Below are 18678 nucleotides of genomic sequence, written 5' to 3'. Positions count from 1 at the left end.
GTGGGAAACTCCTTTCTCTATTTTTTGTTCGTTTCTTCTCTGTGACCAGTAAGTTGCATTCATGTGGTGTTGGAATAATCGGAAAAATGACTTTCCGACCGGGAAAATACACATGAACGCCTGCTCATGTCGGAAAAACAACTCAGAGATAATTTTGGAACAGGAGTTGCCTACTTGAATGAAATAAGGAGTTTCCCACAGGGTTTTTTTAAATTCCCAAATTAAATCGGATAACGGATAACGATTCGTTTTCTGTTTTTCTTTTCTTTATTATCAAATAAAAAACGGGAGACGGATCGTTTTTTTTTTCCTTTTTCGTTTGGTCATTTCAAAACAAAAAACGGATAATGGTTGGTTTTCCGTGTTTCAATTTGTTATTTTGAAACGAAAAACGAATGGCCGCGAAGTACACGGACCCAGTGGTTCCCAACTGGTGGGTAGCAGGTCCATTCTGAATGGACCGCAAGTGACTCGCCAATGTGTCAAGTTTGTAAAAAAGTCACTTTATTTTAGAGAACAGTGAATTTCTGGCGCAGAGCTTTTATTTTGAAGTGCCGTTTCCTGCTACAGAGTGAGTGACTAACAGACAGCTACTTGACAGAGACAGCAAGCTAGCTCAATGACTCAGCCAACTGCAAGTATGATGCTGAATGTATTAAACTGTGTGGACCTTGAACTATTGACTGAGGAGAAATCTGGACCAGTTGGGAACCACTGTCCCAGACCATCTTTCCCAATTTATTGTCTGTGGAGCAGCTTCTGACTCTGTACTCTTTAACATCAAATTTGAGTTTTAGGACTCTAGTTTTTGGATTTGGGAGAGAGTTCTTCATGTTTAGTCATATTTTTGGACTGTCATGAATGGACATGTATGCATTTTGAAAATGGGCGTGTTGTTTAACCACAGCCGTATCATTTGGGTAGGCTTTCCCTTTAGGCAAGATATCTAACCTTAATTCATTTAGCAGATTAATTTCCTTCATTTAAGGAGCCATTTTCCAAGAGAAGAATGGAAAATACACACATTTTCACTGGCTCAACACCAGTGTCTAAACGTCTGTATTGTGTGTTATAAAAACACTGCATGTGCACAAACATACTTTGTAAGAAACTTTGCATTTGCAGTTTGCATTGTAGATGAGAGACGGCAGAGGTGAATAATTGGAAAAGTTTTCTATAAGTCCTGAGTGTAGCGTTTCAGTCAAAACATCTGAACCTTGTCCAGAAATCTTCTGACAGGCAGCTGTGATGTTGAACTGTGGAGGAGGAGGGAGTGCTCGCCCAACGCTCTTTCAGATATTTGAGAAAACCTCAAGTGGACCTGAGAAATTTCCCTCTTTTGTGTAAAGTCTGCATATTTTCAGCACCATGAAAAGAGTGTGTTTGTGTGTGTGTATGTCGACTCAAGGCTGAGAGTTTGATTTCTCATGCACCCAAATCTGCATCATTCTTTTAGACTAGCAAAACAACTGTCACGGAGCAGGAGGTTCATGGTCCAACATGTGCCAAAACTCTTCTTGTCTGAGCTTGTTTCTCTTTTTGTTTTGTATCACTTCACTTTGGTTTTCTTATTCTCCAAGTGTTTCAAGTTCCAAGTGTTTTTCCTGAGAAGTTTGAGCAGGAAAGGGAGTTGCAAACGCCAGAAAGTTGACTCATCGATATTGATCAACGTCTCTATCAAAACCATGCAGAAATGTTATGTCCATTCGTACTGTGGAGGCGTATAAAACTTTGTTATTGCAACTTTAATAGTGGAAATTATTGCACACGATCAAGATTTTAAGTCTGGCTTCCAACCTGTGGTGTCATCCCTTTTTTCCATGTCTCCCAATTGTGTATTATAAAAGAGAAACAGAGACATCCAAGAACAGAGGAAGAAGGGAGAAAAGAGTTGATTTTCCAGCTGAGATTTTGGTTTGCCAGCAGTTTGCGAGGCCTCGTGTGAGATGTTTGGGACTGTGAAGGAAGGTAGAATATCAGGCCTCCTTCTCCTTCCTGTTTTTCAGCTTTCTGCCTTTGCTCTCATCAGTTTCCAAGGCTACCTGGCAGCCAGATGTGAGCTGCTGCTGACTGCAGTCATGTCTGTCCTTCAGCTCACTACAGCGCTCTGTCAGCCTGGCACACACACACAGATATTCTCCAACATATTCATCACTTAGTGTGAAGAGTACCAGCTCTGTGTTTGAGACGATTCAGACAGGAGCTGGTACTGTTATTCAGCATTTTGCTAAGGGGCACTCTAGTAGGATGGTTCGTGAATGGTATCTTGTAACTGTTCAGCTGCTTTACTTCAGTAAAAGTATTAATACCACACTGTGAAAATACTCCATTAACCTGCATTAAAAACCTTAATTAAGTAAAAGTAAGTAAGTAAAAATTATCAGCTAAATGTACTTACAGTATTTTCAGCTTTGTCACGATGCATTTTCCAGCGGATCCAAGAGGGTTTTCAAATCGTTTATTTAGCTTGAAGGTCTAGTGTGTACAATTTAGTGGCATTTAGCAGCAAGGTTGCAGATTACAACCAACTGAAAACTGGCACCTGTGTGCCAAGCATGTAGGAGAACTACAGTGGCAGACGCAAAAACGTGAATGGCCTTATCTAGAGTGATTGATTGGTTTGTCCAGTCTGGTCTCCTGTTGAAACATGGTGGACTTAGTGGAAGAAAACGTGGGGTCTCATTTATAAAACAGTGCGTAGGATCCATACCAAAAAGACTATTTCCCAAAGACTTACATTGTGAAATCAGTGGATATATTTTTTTAACAGCACTACCCCTGCAAAATAACTTGTTTCACTATCAGGATTTCATTAATTCGGTCCGATAACATTTCTGAAGTTTAGAGCAGCCACATGATTTAATAATTTTATCCCCATTCAAGTGGAGCAAAAACCAAGTACCACTCACTAGCTATGTTTCCATCCAAAAGTGATTCGAATCATTGGGAAATGTGCATTAAAGGAAATACGAATCCTGTGTGTTTCCATTAAATGTACGGACTTTGGTGAAAACTACGAACTCGCGCGGGTTTTCCGCAGAACAGGAAACAAAACAAGTCTCGCATTCTTCTTCTTCTACGTTTTCTGGCGTTGGCAACCAGCTTGTAAATGCATTACCGCCTTCCCGACCGGGAGTGTGGATATCACCATGGAGAGAGGTGCGCTACGTCAGACTTAATTCGAACATAACTGTTTCCATCCCCCGTTTTGCGAATCAACATTTTTTTTTTTTAATCAACCAAAATCCGGCTAAAGCGAACAAATTTTAGTTTGTGCGAATCAGGGGATTTTAATTCGAATTTTGGCGTTTCCATCATAATTTTCCGATGTGATACTTCTAGATGTGCATCTAAACAGGCTGATGGAAACATGGCTACTGGCTGGACCAACTGTCTCATTTTATAGCTAAACAATGCGCTAAAATATGTCTCTGAAAACATTTGAGGCGAAAAATAAACAAGGCAGCAACAGAATCCTCTTTCAAATTTGATCAGCGCTGCCTAGTTTGGCAGTTTGACCACAGTTCTCGAACAGTGATTGACATGATTGACAGCTTCGTTAGAGAGTCCTCGGCTCTGACTGGTACTTCAGGTGCGATAATGTCATTAGAAGTGCAAGGAGGAGGCAGACCAGCATCAGGTTTTTTTTTTGTTTGTTTGTTGTTTTTTTTTTTTACAGATTATCCGTCTCCTGTGATACTATGTGAATGTAGTGACAGTTTAAGCAACTATGACAAGAAGTTATTTTTATAAAAGTTACCAACAACAGTTTCAGTGGTTGAAACTTTAAGCTTCTGCCACTCCAAGTGGTAGCAATATGAAACCAACCCTTAAGAGAAAAAAAAATCAATTCCTGGATCACTGTCTTGTTTCTGTACCAATTTTTATTTCACATATTTAAATGTGTTTAAAAACATCCAGTTTAAAATCAGTTCAAATTAACACAAATATGATGTGTGATGCTGTGTGGGTACATGGGGAACTACTGTGCTACACACACATACATAGACACGTCATAATTTACGGTCTGTGTGAGATGAAAACCTCACGCCTCCGCCATGTTGACTTTTCAGAGTGTGAAAAGAACCAGCTCACTCTCACTCTGACCTCTCTGCATTTTCAAGTTTATCTAGTTGGGTTTGACATTTCTTAGGACGCCAATAGTCATGGAAGTTTCTCACTGCACATCTGACAGCTGTTGTTTGATACATTCTGAATAATGTCTGATTTTTCAGCATACAGTTTGTTAAAACATGTTATAGAAATAATTCTTAAAAACAGACTCTTTCACATATGATGTCAAACACATGCAGACTACACTCATATGCACAAACACCCTGATGAGGTCTCACTCCACTCAACCAAAACAGAAACTGCTCCAGATTTGAGGGACGTTTAAACACCCTATAACTGTCAGAGTTGGCAAACATACCCAGTAATGACCTTTTTAAAGCATCAGTCATAATCACAATCAGTTGTTGTGAGTGTTTGTTTCTGCATGTGTGTTTTGCGTAGACAGCGGCCACAGCAGCAGCAGCACTAAAGGAGAGCGGCTGAGCGCCAAGATGAGGTCACTTCCTGGTTCCAATGAGCCCTATGAGGCCAGCAGCCCAAAAGAAATAGGTGAGGAAACCCAAGTTTTTTGACTCACTCTCTTTTCCACTCTCTTAGTAATAACCTTTGAAGCTCACTGACGCTTCAGCTACTAGTCTCATGTATTTGAATACTTAATAACCGCAGAGCCAAAATGGTTTTCATGCAGTGTCTGCATCTCTTGCTGCCAATTCTTCGTAGACAGATTACCTGTAGTTATCAGTCTAGATTGTTTTGGAGACCTTGTTTTTGACCCCCACAGACCTTGTTGTGAGCAGTTTCATGTAGGAACTATTTTCTCTCTACCAAACTACAACCATTAACCGTATCACCGTGCAGAAGAAAACATGCATCTGCTCATGGACGAGAGGACAAGAGAGAGCATAAGATGTACAGTACAGGCCAAAAGTTTGGACACACCTTCTCATTCAATGTGTTTTCTTTATTTTCATGACTATTTACATTGTAGATTCTCACTGAAGGCATCAAAACTATGAATGAACACATGTGGAGTTATGTACTTAACAAAAAAAGGTGAAATAACTGAAAACATGTTTTATATTCTAGTTTCTTCAAAATAGCCACCCTTTGCTCTGATTACTGCTTTGCACACTCTTGGCATTCTCTCCATGAGCTTCAAGAGGTAGTCACCTGAAATGGTTTCCACTTCACAGGTGTGCCTTATCAGGGTTAATTAGTGGAATTTCTTGCTTTATCAATGGGGTTGGGACCATCAGTTGTGTTGTGCAGAAGTCAGGTTAATACACAGCCGACAGCCCTATTGGACAACTGTTAAAATTCATATTATGGCAAGAACCAATCAGCTAACTAAAGAAAAACAAGTGGCCATCATTACTTTAAGAAATGAAGGTCAGTCAGTCCGGAAAATTGCAAAAACTTTAAATGTGTCCCCAAGTGGAGTCGCAAAAACCATCAAGCGCTACAATGAAACTGGCACACATGAGGACCGACCCAGGAAAGGAAGACCAAGAGTCACCTCTGCTTCTGAGGATAAGTTCATCCGAGTCACCAGCCTCAGAAATCGCAAGTTAACAGCAGCTCAGATCAGAGACCAGATGAATGCCACACAGAGTTCTAGCAGCAGACCCATCTCTAGAACAACTGTTAAGAGGAGACTGCGCCAATCAGGCCTTCATGGTCAAATAGCTGCTAGGAAACCACTGCTAAGGAGAGGCAACAAGCAGAAGAGATTTGTTTGGGCCAAGAAACACAAGGAATGGACATTAGACCAGTGGAAATCTGTGCTTTGGTCTGATGAGTCCAAATTTGAGATCTTTGGTTCCAACCGCCGTGTCTTTGTGAGACGCAGAAAAGGTGAAGGGATGGATTCCACATGCCTGGTTCCCACTGTGAAGCATGGAGGAGGAGGTGTGATGGTGTGGGGGTGTTTTGCTGGTGACACTGTTGGGGATTTATTCAAAATTGAAGGCACACTGAACCAGCATGGCTACCACAGCATCCTGCAGCGACATGCCATCCCATCCGGTTTGCGTTTAGTTGGACGATCATTTATTTTTCAACAGGACAATGACCCCAAACACACCTCCAGGCTGTGTAAGGGCTATTTGACCAAGAAGGAGAGTGATGGAGTGCTGCGGCAGATGACCTGGCCTCCACAGTCACCGGACCTGAACCCAGTCGAGATGGTTTGGGGTTAGCTGGACCGCAGAGTGAAGGCAAAGGGGCCAACAAGTGCTAAACACCTCTGGGAACTCCTTCAAGACTGTTGGAAAACCATTTCAGGTGACTACCTCTTGAAGCTCATGGAGAGAATGCCAAGAGTGTGCAAAGCAGTAATCAGAGCAAAGGGTGGCTATTTTGAAGAAACTAGAATATAAAACATGTTTTCAGTTATTTCACCTTTTTTTGTTAAGTACATAACTCCACATGTGTTCATTCATAGTTTTGATGCCTTCAGTGAGAATCTACAATGTAAATAGTCATGAAAATAAAGAAAACGCATTGAATGAGAAGGTGTGTCCAAACTTTTGGCCTGTACTGTAAACATTAATGACGTCCTTCTCGGCTGAGCTGTAACTTAAGCTAGCTCAGTGGTGCTAGGTGAGCTAGCAGTAGATGCACTCTTCCTTCTTCGCGGTGAACGGTTGACTGTTAACTTTACAGCTCAGCTGAGGTGGACACCATTAGCCCTGTTTCCACTGAACACTTGTAGTATGGTACCTTTTGAACCACAGTAACCCTTCAGACATGGTACCTAGACCCTAGTGTTTCTACCACAAACAGTCCTCTTAAATATGGGCAGGGTTGTTGTCACTCACTGCTCCGTCCAGCACTCACTTGTATTTCCTCCTTTATCAGTCTGCACCTGGTTTATCGTCCACAGAACGAGGCTGCACGCCGACAATTTCAGAGCAAAATAGAACAGGCTGCAGTGAGAGTCTCTCTCCATGGGATATTTAAAAATAGCAGCTTTGTGGATTTAGTCCTTCTCAGGCAAGCTCAGGGGTTTAGTGTTGCTGGAGCCCACAGGAACGACGCTCTGCAGCAAAACATCCTTTAATAAGGAGTAAAACCTCTGTTCCTCTCGTGTGTAGATGCGTCCTACGTGGACCCACTGGGCCCACAGATGGAGAGGCCAAAGACGGGAGCCAAGAAGCGCGTCGACGACCATGACCTCTTTGATGATGAAGAGCTGGTAGACGAACTGCTGCCGTAGGAGCAGCCTCCTCATCTGCCTTCACTGTATCGTCAGGACATTTGCTCTTTTGTCACATGCTCAAAGGCAAGAGCACAAAGTTTCACCACAAAACCAAAACATTTTAACTCAGCTCTTCAGCAAAAAACATTAATGTGACAGAATAAAGACTTTATTTTTCAGGGGCAGCAATGAGGGACCAGTGACTCCACTTTTGAGTCTCGGAGTGAGATGTTTTTACCTCCATCTGATTGGTCATATTCTTACATCTGAGTATTTATACATTTACATTATACATTTAGCAGAGGAATGCCTGTATAGATGGAGTGAATGCAAACATGTTTATCAGTCTGGAACTATTTGTACAGTTGTGTTTTGGCTCTGTACTCCAGCACAATGAATTTGAAATGACTGAAACAATCACAGTGAGGGGAAAAGGTTGAAGTTTAACTTAAATTTAAATGTATTTACATTCATATTGGATGACATGTGAAGAAGTGATATACCGTTTTCGACACACTGTTCCTCCCAGGAGTGAAGGTGTTTATTGCTGTTCACATAGTATGGATGTGAACGCCCTAAAACATAAGTCTGGAGCTCAGAGCCAAAACAATGAAAATCATTATCGCTGTTGTCACATGTTTGACTGTTCTGTATGTTTCCATGTGTGTGAGCCTGGGAACCTTCTGGAAAACCCATCAACATGATGTAACATGTTGTGTAATTTGTCCACTTCAGGTCCTGTTTAGACACATTTCACATTTTGTACTCACTCGTAAAATATTTATTTGTGTTATAGTATTTATTTTTGTTTGTTTCTCATTATATAAATAAACTGAAAATATTTTATATATTCAAGAAAAAAGTTGAGCTGTCTCATTCTGAGCGCGATAACAAACTTTGGTGGTATATGAGTTTTTTAATACAGTGCCTTGCGAAAGTTTTCACCTCCCTTGGCATTTCTCTTATGTTGTATTACAACATCAGTGTGTGGCCCTGTCTTGGCAGGTTTGTTGTGCTGCCATATTTTTCCCATTTTGTAATAATGGATTTAATGGTGCTCAATGGGATGTTCAAAGTTTGATATGTGTTTTTAGAACCCAGCCCAGGGGTCTCATTTATAAGTCACTGTGTAAGATTCATACTAAAAATATACACACGGACAAAAGACAAAATGGTGTGCGCCAAAAAATATTTGACATTTTCTACAATCAGGCTTCAACCTCACCGTCTGAGTTGCCAATTTCCTGTCTCCAAAATATTCGTAAGCCAAAGTCAAAGTTTTTCCCATCAAGTCTGTTTTTATAGATCATAACTTTTGTGTGGGAAGTGGTGTACTCCTCTTTCAGGCCTTGTGCAAACACAATGTTTATAGATGAGACCTCTGGTCTGCTCTTCTCCAGGACCTTGTCCCTGACCTGTTTGGAGAGCTCTTTGGTCTTTATGGAGCCGCTTGCTTTGTGGTATGATGTGGTATGATTTTCTTTTCTCCCTTTTGTGGCCCAAAATGGCTCTTTTATTAGTAAGGGTTGTCGAACCCTGTGGTATCACTTTCCCTCACAATTTCATTGCAAATAATGATTTAAAAAACACATAAAAACATGGCAACATGCAGCACATTTTTTTAGAGAAGCTGCTGTGAAATCAGGCATTTCAGGCCCCAGTAATCCCCGAAACAGCCCACCGATATTGAAAAGCCCCCTTACTTACTCACACTAGTGTCACTTCTATAGTGAATTAAATCATGTAATCATGTCATGTAAATCATGTGTCCCCGTTTTCTGGGGACCCCTGGAACTCCCTCAAGGACCTCTGGGGTCCCCAGACCTCAGGTTGGACACCACAAGCTTAGTGGTGCTGCAGACTCACAGAGGTGGACTTGATTTAACTAATGATGTGACTTCTGAGGATCTTCATAGTAAAAGGTACGTACATATGCACTAGTTTGTTAGCTTTTAAATCTTTTAAACAGCCTTTTTCCATTTCACTTCACCAGTTTTGACTGTTCTATGTGGCTCATTACCTTAAATCCGAATTAAATTTCAGGCTGTAATGCAGCAAAACAGGAAAAACGTCAAGAGGGGGTGAATACGTTAGTGTGGAGAGCACAATCTGAGTTATTAATGTTAAGTTTTCCCCGACGTGGCAGCAGATTTAGTGGAGGTCAAACTGCACCGAAGGAGCTTTAACTGGCTTTTTATGTGCTTCACATAAATCTTAATGACTTCAGTACACACCAGACTGAGTGACAGGAAGGACCGTGGCCTCAGCATTTAAGAATGATTTGTATGAATTTGCGGTTTGACCTTGTAGTTCCAGTTTCTTTGTGAAAGCAGAGCAGACAGAATGGATCCAGTTTATGTTTCAGTGAAGCAGACTCTGGTGCGCAGCCAGGATCCAGCAGCAGCGCGCACACAGCCAACACTCAGGACTTCCCACTCCAGTCAGGAGCTGCTGGCCTCGTGTATCACCAGATGACGGTTCTATCAGTCGGTGCTTCAGTGTGAGTAGACCTGTCCTGAATGGTGGATCACGCTGTTCGTGCGCGTACAAACGCCTCCATCGGATTTTACGCACACGTCGGTTCAGAGAAGCAACAGGAACACACTGTCAGTAGCATTTCAAACGGAAGGCAGCAGCAGCAGCAGGTGTGAAGCTTCCAACTCGGTGATTATTTCTAATTGTGAGGAAATTATTACTTCTGGCGACACTGTGGATGTGGAGTGCCAAAATGTTTCCGCAGTTTCCCTGGCGGCGCGCCTGTGCCTCGGTCTCCAAGCCAGGACTGTGGACTGTTCGCCTGCCGCTCACTCTCCAACATTACACTGGATTATAACAGAGGAACCTGTTGGCGTCATTACTGGAGGTCACTTCATAATCTGCGTGTGATCTTTTAAGGAAGGCAGTGAAGGTGACAGCACCGCGCACAGAGACACCTTTTTCCGTGGATACGCATTTTGGCACAGCACCGCACCGAGGAGCGCGCAGTGATGCCGCAGCGGATCCGCGTCCTGCTGCTGCTGCTGCACCTGGCTGTGGTGGTGCTGCTGGGCGGGTCGGCCGGAGCGGCCCGGGTGCGGAAGAAGGCCACCAGGACCCGGCCGTGCCTGGACCTGCCGGAGGAGATCCTGGAGCAGATGTTCGGGCGGCTCTCGGTGGGAGTGATGAGCGCCTTCCACCACGCGCTGCAGCTGGAGCCGCAGGACAAACTCAACCTGACGTGCCCGACCGCCGCTCGGTCCCCGACCGACACCAAGACCCGCCTCCCGGTCAACCTGCTCAGCATCTCCCCCTGGGCCTACAGGTGAGCGCAGGTGCAACATTTGCGCTGTGATCTGTTCTTTATTGAATTTGCATTAAAAACTTTTTACATTAAAACAGAAGAAACAAGATCAGTGTTGAAAAACAGTGCTGAAAATTGATTTGTATTTTATGTTGTTATTAATATTCCAAACATTCAACATAACTTGCTCAGGTGTGGATACACGAAATAATGTGTTTATTATTATTTATTTATTTATTTATTATAATAATACGAGGAGGGGCTCTAATGTTTGCCAGTTTGTATCTCTTCTTCTTCTTCTTCCACTTTTTTGTCTTCCTCTTCACCTTCTTCTTCTTCTTCTTCTTCTTCTTCTTCTTCACCATCTTCTTTTTGTCTTCTTCCTCTTCTTTGTCTTCACCCTCTTCCTCTTCACCTTCTTCCACTTTTTTGTCTTCTTCTTCTTCTTCTTCACCTTCTCCTCCTCCTCCTTCACCATCTTCTTCTTTTTGTCTTCTTCATCTTCTTTGTCTTCACCCTCTTCTTCTTCTTCCACTTTTTTGTCTTCCTCTTCACCATCTTCTTCTTCCCTTTTTGTCTTATTCTTCACCTTCTTCTTCTTCCACTTTTTTGTCGTCCTCTTCACCTTCCTCTTCTTCTTCCACTTTTTTTGTCTTCCTCTTCACCTTCTTCTTCTTCCCTTTTTGTCTTATTCTTCACCTTCTTCTTCTTCTTCCACTTTTTTGTCATCCTCTTCACCTTCCTCTTCTTCTTCCACTTTTTTTGTCTTCCTCTTCACCTTCTCCTCCTCCTTCACCATCTTCTTCTTTTCGTCTTCTTCCTCTTCTTTGTCTTCACCCTCTTCTTCGCCTTCTTCTTCCATTTTTTGTCTTCCTCTTCACCTTCTCCTCCTCCTTCACCATCTTCTTCTTTTCATCTTCTTCCTCTTCTTTGTCTTCACCCTCTTCTTCTTCACCTTCTTCTTCCATTTTTTTTGTCTTGCTCTTTATCTTTTTCCACTTTTATTGTCTTCCTCTTCACCTTCTCCTCCTCCTCCTTCACCATCTTCTTCTTTTCGTCTTCTTCCTCTTTTTGTCTTCACCCTCTTCTTCTTCACCTTCTTGCACAATCAGTCTTAACTCAAAGCTATTGTAAAAGTTTCAGCTTCTTTGCATAGTAAGATTCAGTTTTATGAATGACCGACCTTTTGAATATAAATTGTCATAAACCCACAGCTGCACCTGGAAAACTGAGAGTTTGTTTCAAAAATTATGTTTTAAAAGAAATTATGTTAAAATGTGGCTGTAAGTTTCGCCAAATTATGTTTTGCTCTTTAAAACAAGCACATTATAGCTACAGAAGCTATTTTTGATTTCCTTATTATATTCAAAATATGAAGTGCACTAGAAATAAATGATTTTAACATACAGGGAAAAAGTGTGTGGCCTTCATTTTATCTCTCCTGGCCTCAAGTCCTCGTCATTAATCCCGCTTCAGATCCAAAAGAGAAGATTGACTTTGTGCAGCAGCAGAACAAAAGGGCAAAATTCATGTCAGTCATCTAATTATCTTAATTTAAGAAAAACAACTCAGGATGAAAATCTACCAACACAGTCATATTTTCTTGCAGAAAGTTTGCAGAAATATTTCATGTTCATGTGCTCAGAAACTGATTCTGATGATTTCATTCTTTCAGGATCTCCTACGACCCCTCCAGGTACCCTCGCTACATCCCTGAGGCGTACTGCCTGTGTAAAGGCTGCCTCATCGGCCAATACGGTGCAGAGAGCAACCAGTACCGCAGCACCCCGGTCTACGCTCCCTCTGTCATCCTGAAGAGAGCAGGCTCCTGCGCCGGCGGCCGCTTCTCCTACACCGAGGTGTACGTCTCCATCGCTGTGGGATGCACCTGTGTGCCTCTGCTGGAGAAGGAGAGGGATGGCCAGAACAGCAACCAGAGTCTGGACAGAGTGGAGCCCAAAGCCAGACGGCTGGTGAAATCAAGGAAGAGAGTATGAAGGAAGCAGTGATGTGGGGCTCCAGAGAAGTTCTTTTAAACCTGATCCACATTATGGGTGTTTGTCTTTTTTCCACTGACACTTTAAACACCTGAGGGGATCATACCTGTGTGGTAGAAGCCCCTGTGTAACAGTCCCTAAACAAGCATGCCCTGGGTATTTGGGTGACAAAGGCTTTGGCTCCTGATCTACATCTCTGGTCATCTCTTGGGGAATTTATTTTCTGGAATCAAAGGAGGACAGTTTGTTGTCTGTTTTTGCTCTTCGAATTTTTTGTCTTTATTCTTGGCCTGGTTTTGATGCCCTTTGGGCCTGAACTTGATGTCTTGACTTAAGGTGTACAATGATACAAAATCTAGAGGTATTGTATCGGCAGAGAAGAGGCGACAAATCCAGAGAAGACTAGATAAAACTCTAAAGTACATTATGATGTTTGAAGGGTTGGTTCAGTCCAAAGTGCAGAGGATCATATGTGCTGTATCGTAGGCTCAACTGTTCTTGCTTGAGTTTCCTGAAGACGTTTCATCTCTTCTTCAGTTCTGACGGACCTTACAGAGTCTTTGAGGTCACATGTGAGTCGTTGACCCACCTGGCCATCTTGTGTGTCAGTAGGGTTAGGGTCCAGGTGAGAATGGATGTTAAGCAGGGGTGTGCCCCATCATCTCGTTCACGATCTCGTTCATATTGTGATCCTCGCAGTATTTCAGGTTGTTGATATATTGACGTCATACTGTTACCCACGGCAACAACAAGCATGGCTGAAAGTGAAATTATTACAGACTCTGCGGTGGTTCCAAAAAGAGGAGCAGCTTCAGCAGTGTGGAATAAACTGTGGCGTCCTGAATGTTTTATGAACAGCCCCGGACTTCTCAGACTCTTTTAGTGACTTACCGCTCAGAGGGAACTCATTCAGCGGCTCCTCTGGCAGCAGCACAGCGTCTCTCTCGACAAAAACTCCACATATGTGAATGTGTGATAGTTGTGGTATCATAACAGCCTGTCACAGGTTACAGTGTGATGATTTGAGGAGAAATGGCAGAGCATAAAGGTCCAGGTGGGAAAAACACAACTCAGTCATTCACCTGTTGATTTATATATATAGATCCCAGGGGACAGTTTTTGTATTTGGGAGCTGTTTAAATGTGTAATTTGTGGTAGATTTTATTTAGTTACTAGAACTATTAATATTGTAATAGAATCTGAATCTCACTCTGAGTTACTGTTGATGTTCACAAACTAAAGAAATGAGAGATCATTTTAATTGATGATGGCTTTTTCCCCATCTCTTTCAAACCATTTTTCTTCTCTGGCCAAGATGCGCACATTGCTGTCCTCGAAGCAGTGTCCCTTCTTCTTAAGATGTAAATGGACAGCTGAGTCTTGACCTGATGAACTGGCTCTCCTGTGCTGTGCCATGTGCTTCTGGAGTGGTTGTTTTGTTTCACCAAAGTTTCACTTGACTCATGTGTGACCTCAATGACTCCGTAAGGGTTCAAACCCACACAGAGTTTAAGGCCTGCAAGTCTGCACCAGTCCGTTAGAACTGAAGAAGCTTCTTGGATGAGAAGCAAAATGTCTCCAAGAAACTCAAGCAAGTCCAGTTGCCAAAGATGTAGCACTTAAGATTACCATGTTCTGGACGACTGAGAATCTTCACAGACAAAGTGCAGATGACATATTTCACTTATCTCTTGTATCTTGTTGTGCACATAATTTGGGTTTTATTTGCTCTGGTTTTGAGAAATGGAAGCATAAATCTCAAAGACAAACATCTCAAATTGGACAACTGAAACCACAACTATCTGCATGGATAGATACAAGCAGAAATAAATTAGGACCTGTATATTTGTAATGTGGGTGGACAAACTCTTTCATAATGAAAGCAAACATTTGACCAATGGAATAAAATGCAATGACCAGATCAATGCTGCCACCTGCTGCTGTAAAATGCAACTGCAAGTACTTTTGACAACTGGATATCGTGACACACTGTAATAACAATTTGTCATCAGTTATACAAAAAAATGTAGCATTTGTAGATTTACTGGTTTCATTCTGTATTTTTGGGTAAAGGGACTGTTTCAAACTCAGAAATCAGTTGACTTAAACAGCCAGTGTGATCCTCAGATCATTAATGGGGGTAAGTAAATAAACATTTCTATGACAACTAAACTATGATCTTTTCCTTTTTATTTATTCTTCCTAATTCTTTCTTGTTAGATTAATTTCATATGACAGTTGATGGTTTTCTGTCTCCTCTGAGGAGGACTCAAATGAAAAGTATAAAAAACCAAGGTATATGCAGGAATCCGTCAGAACAGTCAGAAAATGTCATGATACAGAATGTTTTACAGATGCAGGCATGCAATTAAATTTTTTTTTAATGAAAGTGTATTACATGCTATACTATGACTTTTTTTCATGATTTTGGACGACATACTATACTATGACTTTTTTTTCATGATTTTGGACGACATGCTATACTATGACTTTTTTTTCATGGTTTTGGACAACATACTATACTATGACTTTTTCCATGATTTTGAACAACATGCTATACTATGACTTTTTTTCCATGATTTTGGACGACATGCTATACTATGACTTTTTTTCCATGGTTTTGGACAACATACTATACTATGACTTTTTTTCCATGATTTTGAACAACATGCTATACTATGACTTTTTTTCCATGATTTTGGACGACATGCTATACTATGACTTTTTTTCCATGATTTTGGACGACATGCTATACTATGACTTTTTTCCATGGTTTTGGACAACATGCTATACTATGACTTTTTTCATGGTTTTGGACGACATACTATACTATGACTTTTTTCTATGGTTTTGGACAACATACTATACTATGACTTTTTTCTATGGTTTTGGACAACATACTATACTATGACTTTTTTCTATGGTTTTGGACGACATACTATACTATGACTTTTTTCATGGTTTTGGACGACATGCTATACTATGACTTTTTTCCATGGTTTTGGACGACATGCTATACTATGACTTTTTTTCCATGGTTTTGGACAACATGCTATACTATGACTTTTTTTCATGGTTTTGAACAACATACTATACTATGACTTTTTTTCATGGTTTTGAACAACATACTATACTATGACTTTTTTTCCATGGTTTTGGACGACATACTATACTATGACTTTTTTTCATGGTTTTGAACAACATACTATAATATGACTTTTTTTCCATGGTTTTGGACGACATGCTATACTATGATTTTTTTCATGGTTTTGAACAACATACTATGACTTTTTCATGATTTTGGACCACATGCTATACTACGACTTTTTTTCATGATTTTGGACCACATGCTACTATGACTTTTTTTTCATGGTTTTGAACAACATACTATACTATGACTTTTTCCATGGTTTTGGACGACATGCTATACTATGACTTTTTTCCCATGGTTTTGGACGACATGCTATACTATGACTTTTTTTCATGGTTTTGAACAACATACTATACTATGACTTTTTTTCCATGGTTTTGGACGACATGCTATACTATGATTTTTTTTCATGGTTTTGAACAACATACTATGACTTTTTCATGATTTTGGACGACATGCTATACTACGACTTTTTTTCATGATTTTGGACGACATACTATACTATGACTTTTTCCATGGTTTTGGACGACATGCTATACTATGACTTTTTCCATGGTTTTGGACGACATGCTATACTATGACTTTTTTTTCATGGTTTTGAACAACATACTATACTATGACTTTTTCCATGGTTTTGGACGACATGCTATACTATGACTTTTTTTCCATGGTTTTGGAGAACATACTATACTATGACTTTTTTCCATGATTTTGGACAACATACTATACTATGACTTTTTTTTCATGGTTTTGGACGACATGCTATACTATGACTTTTTTTTCATGGTTTTGGACGACATGCTATACTATGACTTTTTTCCATGGTTTTGGACGACATACTATACTATGACTTTTTCCATGGTTTTGGACGACATGCTATACTATGACTTTTTTTTCATGGTTTTGAACAACATACTATACTATGACTTTTTCCATGGTTTTGGACGACATGCTATACTATGACTTTTTTTCATGGTTTTGAACAACATACTATACTATGACTTTTTCCATGGTTTTGGACGACATACTATACTATGACTTTTTTTCATGATTTTGGACAACATACTATACTATGACTTTTTTCATGATTTTGGACGACATACTATAATATGACTTTTTTCATGGTTTTGGACGACATGCTATACTATGACTTTTTTTCATGATTTTGGACCACATACTATACTATGACTTTTTTCATGGTTTTGGACGACATACTATAATATGACTTTTTCCATGGTTTTGGACGACATGCTATACTATGACTTTTTTTAATGATTTTGGACAACATACTATACTATGACTTTTTTCATGGTTTTGGACGACATGCTATACTATGACTTTTTTTCATGGTTTTGAACAACATACTATACTATGACTTTTTCCATGGTTTTGGACGACATACTATAATATGACTTTTTTCATGGTTTTGGACGACATGCTATACTATGACTTTTTTTCATGGTTTTGAACAACATACTATAATATGACTTTTTCCATGGTTTTGGACGACATGCTATACTATGACTTTTTTTCATGGTTTTGAACAACATACTATACTATGACTTTTTCCATGGTTTTGGACGACATGCTATACTATGACTTTTTTTCATGATTTTGGACGACATACTATACTATGACTTTTTTCATGGTTTTGGACGACATACTATAATATGACTTTTTTCATGGTTTTGGACGACATGCTATACTATGACTTTTTTTCATGATTTTGGACCACATACTATACTATGACTTTTCCCATGATTTTGGACGACATACTATACTATGACTTTTTTCCATGGTTTTGGACGACATACTATACTATGACTTTTTTTTCATGATTTTGGACCACATACTATACTATGACTTTTTTTCATGGTTTTGGACCACATACTATAATATGACTTTTTTCATGGTTTTGGACGACATGCTATACTATGACTTTTTTTCATGATTTTGGACCACATACTATACTATGACTTTTTTTCATGGTTTTGGACCACATACTATAATATGACTTTTTTCATGGTTTTGGACGACATGCTATACTATGACTTTTTTTCATGATTTTGGACCACATACTATACTATGACTTTTTTCTATGGTTTTGGACAACATACTATACTATGACTTTTTTCATGGTTTTGGACGACATGCTATACTATGACTTTTTTCATGATTTTGGACCACATACTATACTATGACTTTTTTCATGGTTTTGGACCACATGCTATACTATGACTTTTTTCCCATGATTTTGGACCACATGCTATACTATGACTTTTTTCATGGTTTCGGACGACATGCTATACTATGACTTTTTTTCATGATTTTGGACGACATGCTATACTATGACTTTTTTCATGGTTTTGGACGGCATACTATACTATGACTTTTTTCCCATGGTTTTGGACGACATGCTATACTATGACTTTTTTCATGATTTTGGACGACATGCTATACTATGACTTTTTTCATGGTTTTGGACGACATGCTATACTATGACTTTTTTCATGGTTTTGGACGACATGCTATACTATGACTTTTTTCATGGTTTTGAACAACATACTATACTATGACTTTTTTCATGGTTTTGGACGACATGCTATACTATGACTTTTTTCCCATGGTTTTGGACGACATACTATACTATGACTTTTTTCCATGGTTTTGGACGACATGCTATACTATGACTTTTTCCATGGTTTTGGACGACATGCTATACTATGACTTTTTTTCATGGTTTTGAACAACATACTATACTATGACTTTTTTCATGGTTTTGGACGACATGCTATACTATGATTTTTTTCATGGTTTTGAACAACATACTATGACTTTTTCATGATTTTGGACGACATGCTATACTATGACTTTTTTCATGGTTTTGGACGACATGCTATACTATGACTTTTTTCATGGTTTTGGACAACATGCTATACTATGACTTTTTTTCCATGGTTTTGGACGACATGCTATA

The 18678-nt window shown here is 40.0% G+C and overlaps 2 protein-coding genes across 5 annotated transcripts in view; both read left to right on the top strand.

Annotated features, from left to right (window-relative positions):
* Nucleotides 1-8135, top strand: part of ift88 (intraflagellar transport 88 homolog) — a 38803-nt gene extending 30668 nt beyond the window's left edge. For all 4 annotated transcript variants that reach the window (XM_033618227.2, XM_033618226.2, XM_078174660.1 and 1 more), the window contains 2 exons: nt 4516-4623; nt 7170-8135. In XM_033618227.2, the coding sequence (XP_033474118.1) occupies nt 4516-4623; nt 7170-7291 (230 nt within the window). In that variant the 3' untranslated portion in view covers nt 7292-8135. The remainder of the gene's footprint in view (nt 1-4515; nt 4624-7169) is intronic.
* A 914-nt stretch (nt 8136-9049) lies between these two features.
* Nucleotides 9050-14712, top strand: il17d (interleukin 17d). The gene is made up of 2 exons (XM_033617190.2): nt 9050-10574; nt 12229-14712. Exons 1-2 carry the CDS (start codon nt 10261-10263, stop codon nt 12548-12550), a joined length of 636 nt encoding a protein of 211 aa, XP_033473081.1. The 5' UTR covers nt 9050-10260; the 3' UTR covers nt 12551-14712.
* The last annotated feature ends 3966 nt before the right edge of the window (nt 14713-18678 follow it).

Source organism: Epinephelus lanceolatus, chromosome 14, assembly GCF_041903045.1.
Source record: "Epinephelus lanceolatus isolate andai-2023 chromosome 14, ASM4190304v1, whole genome shotgun sequence".
Classification (NCBI taxonomy): Eukaryota; Metazoa; Chordata; class Actinopteri; order Perciformes; family Serranidae; genus Epinephelus; species Epinephelus lanceolatus.
Note: the sequence above shows the minus strand (reverse complement) of the source record. Positions and strands in the feature narration are given on the sequence as shown.

What these genes read in the sequence shown, in the direction of transcription:
- il17d (XM_033617190.2), top strand. Translation starts at nt 10,261, where the DNA reads ATGCCGCAGCGGATCCGCGTCCTGCTGCTGCTGCTGCACCTGGCTGTG. An exon ending in ATCTCCCCCTGGGCCTACAG is followed by an intron (nt 10,575 to 12,228) that starts GTGAGCGCAGGT and finishes TCATTCTTTCAG; the next exon opens with GATCTCCTACGACCCCTCCA.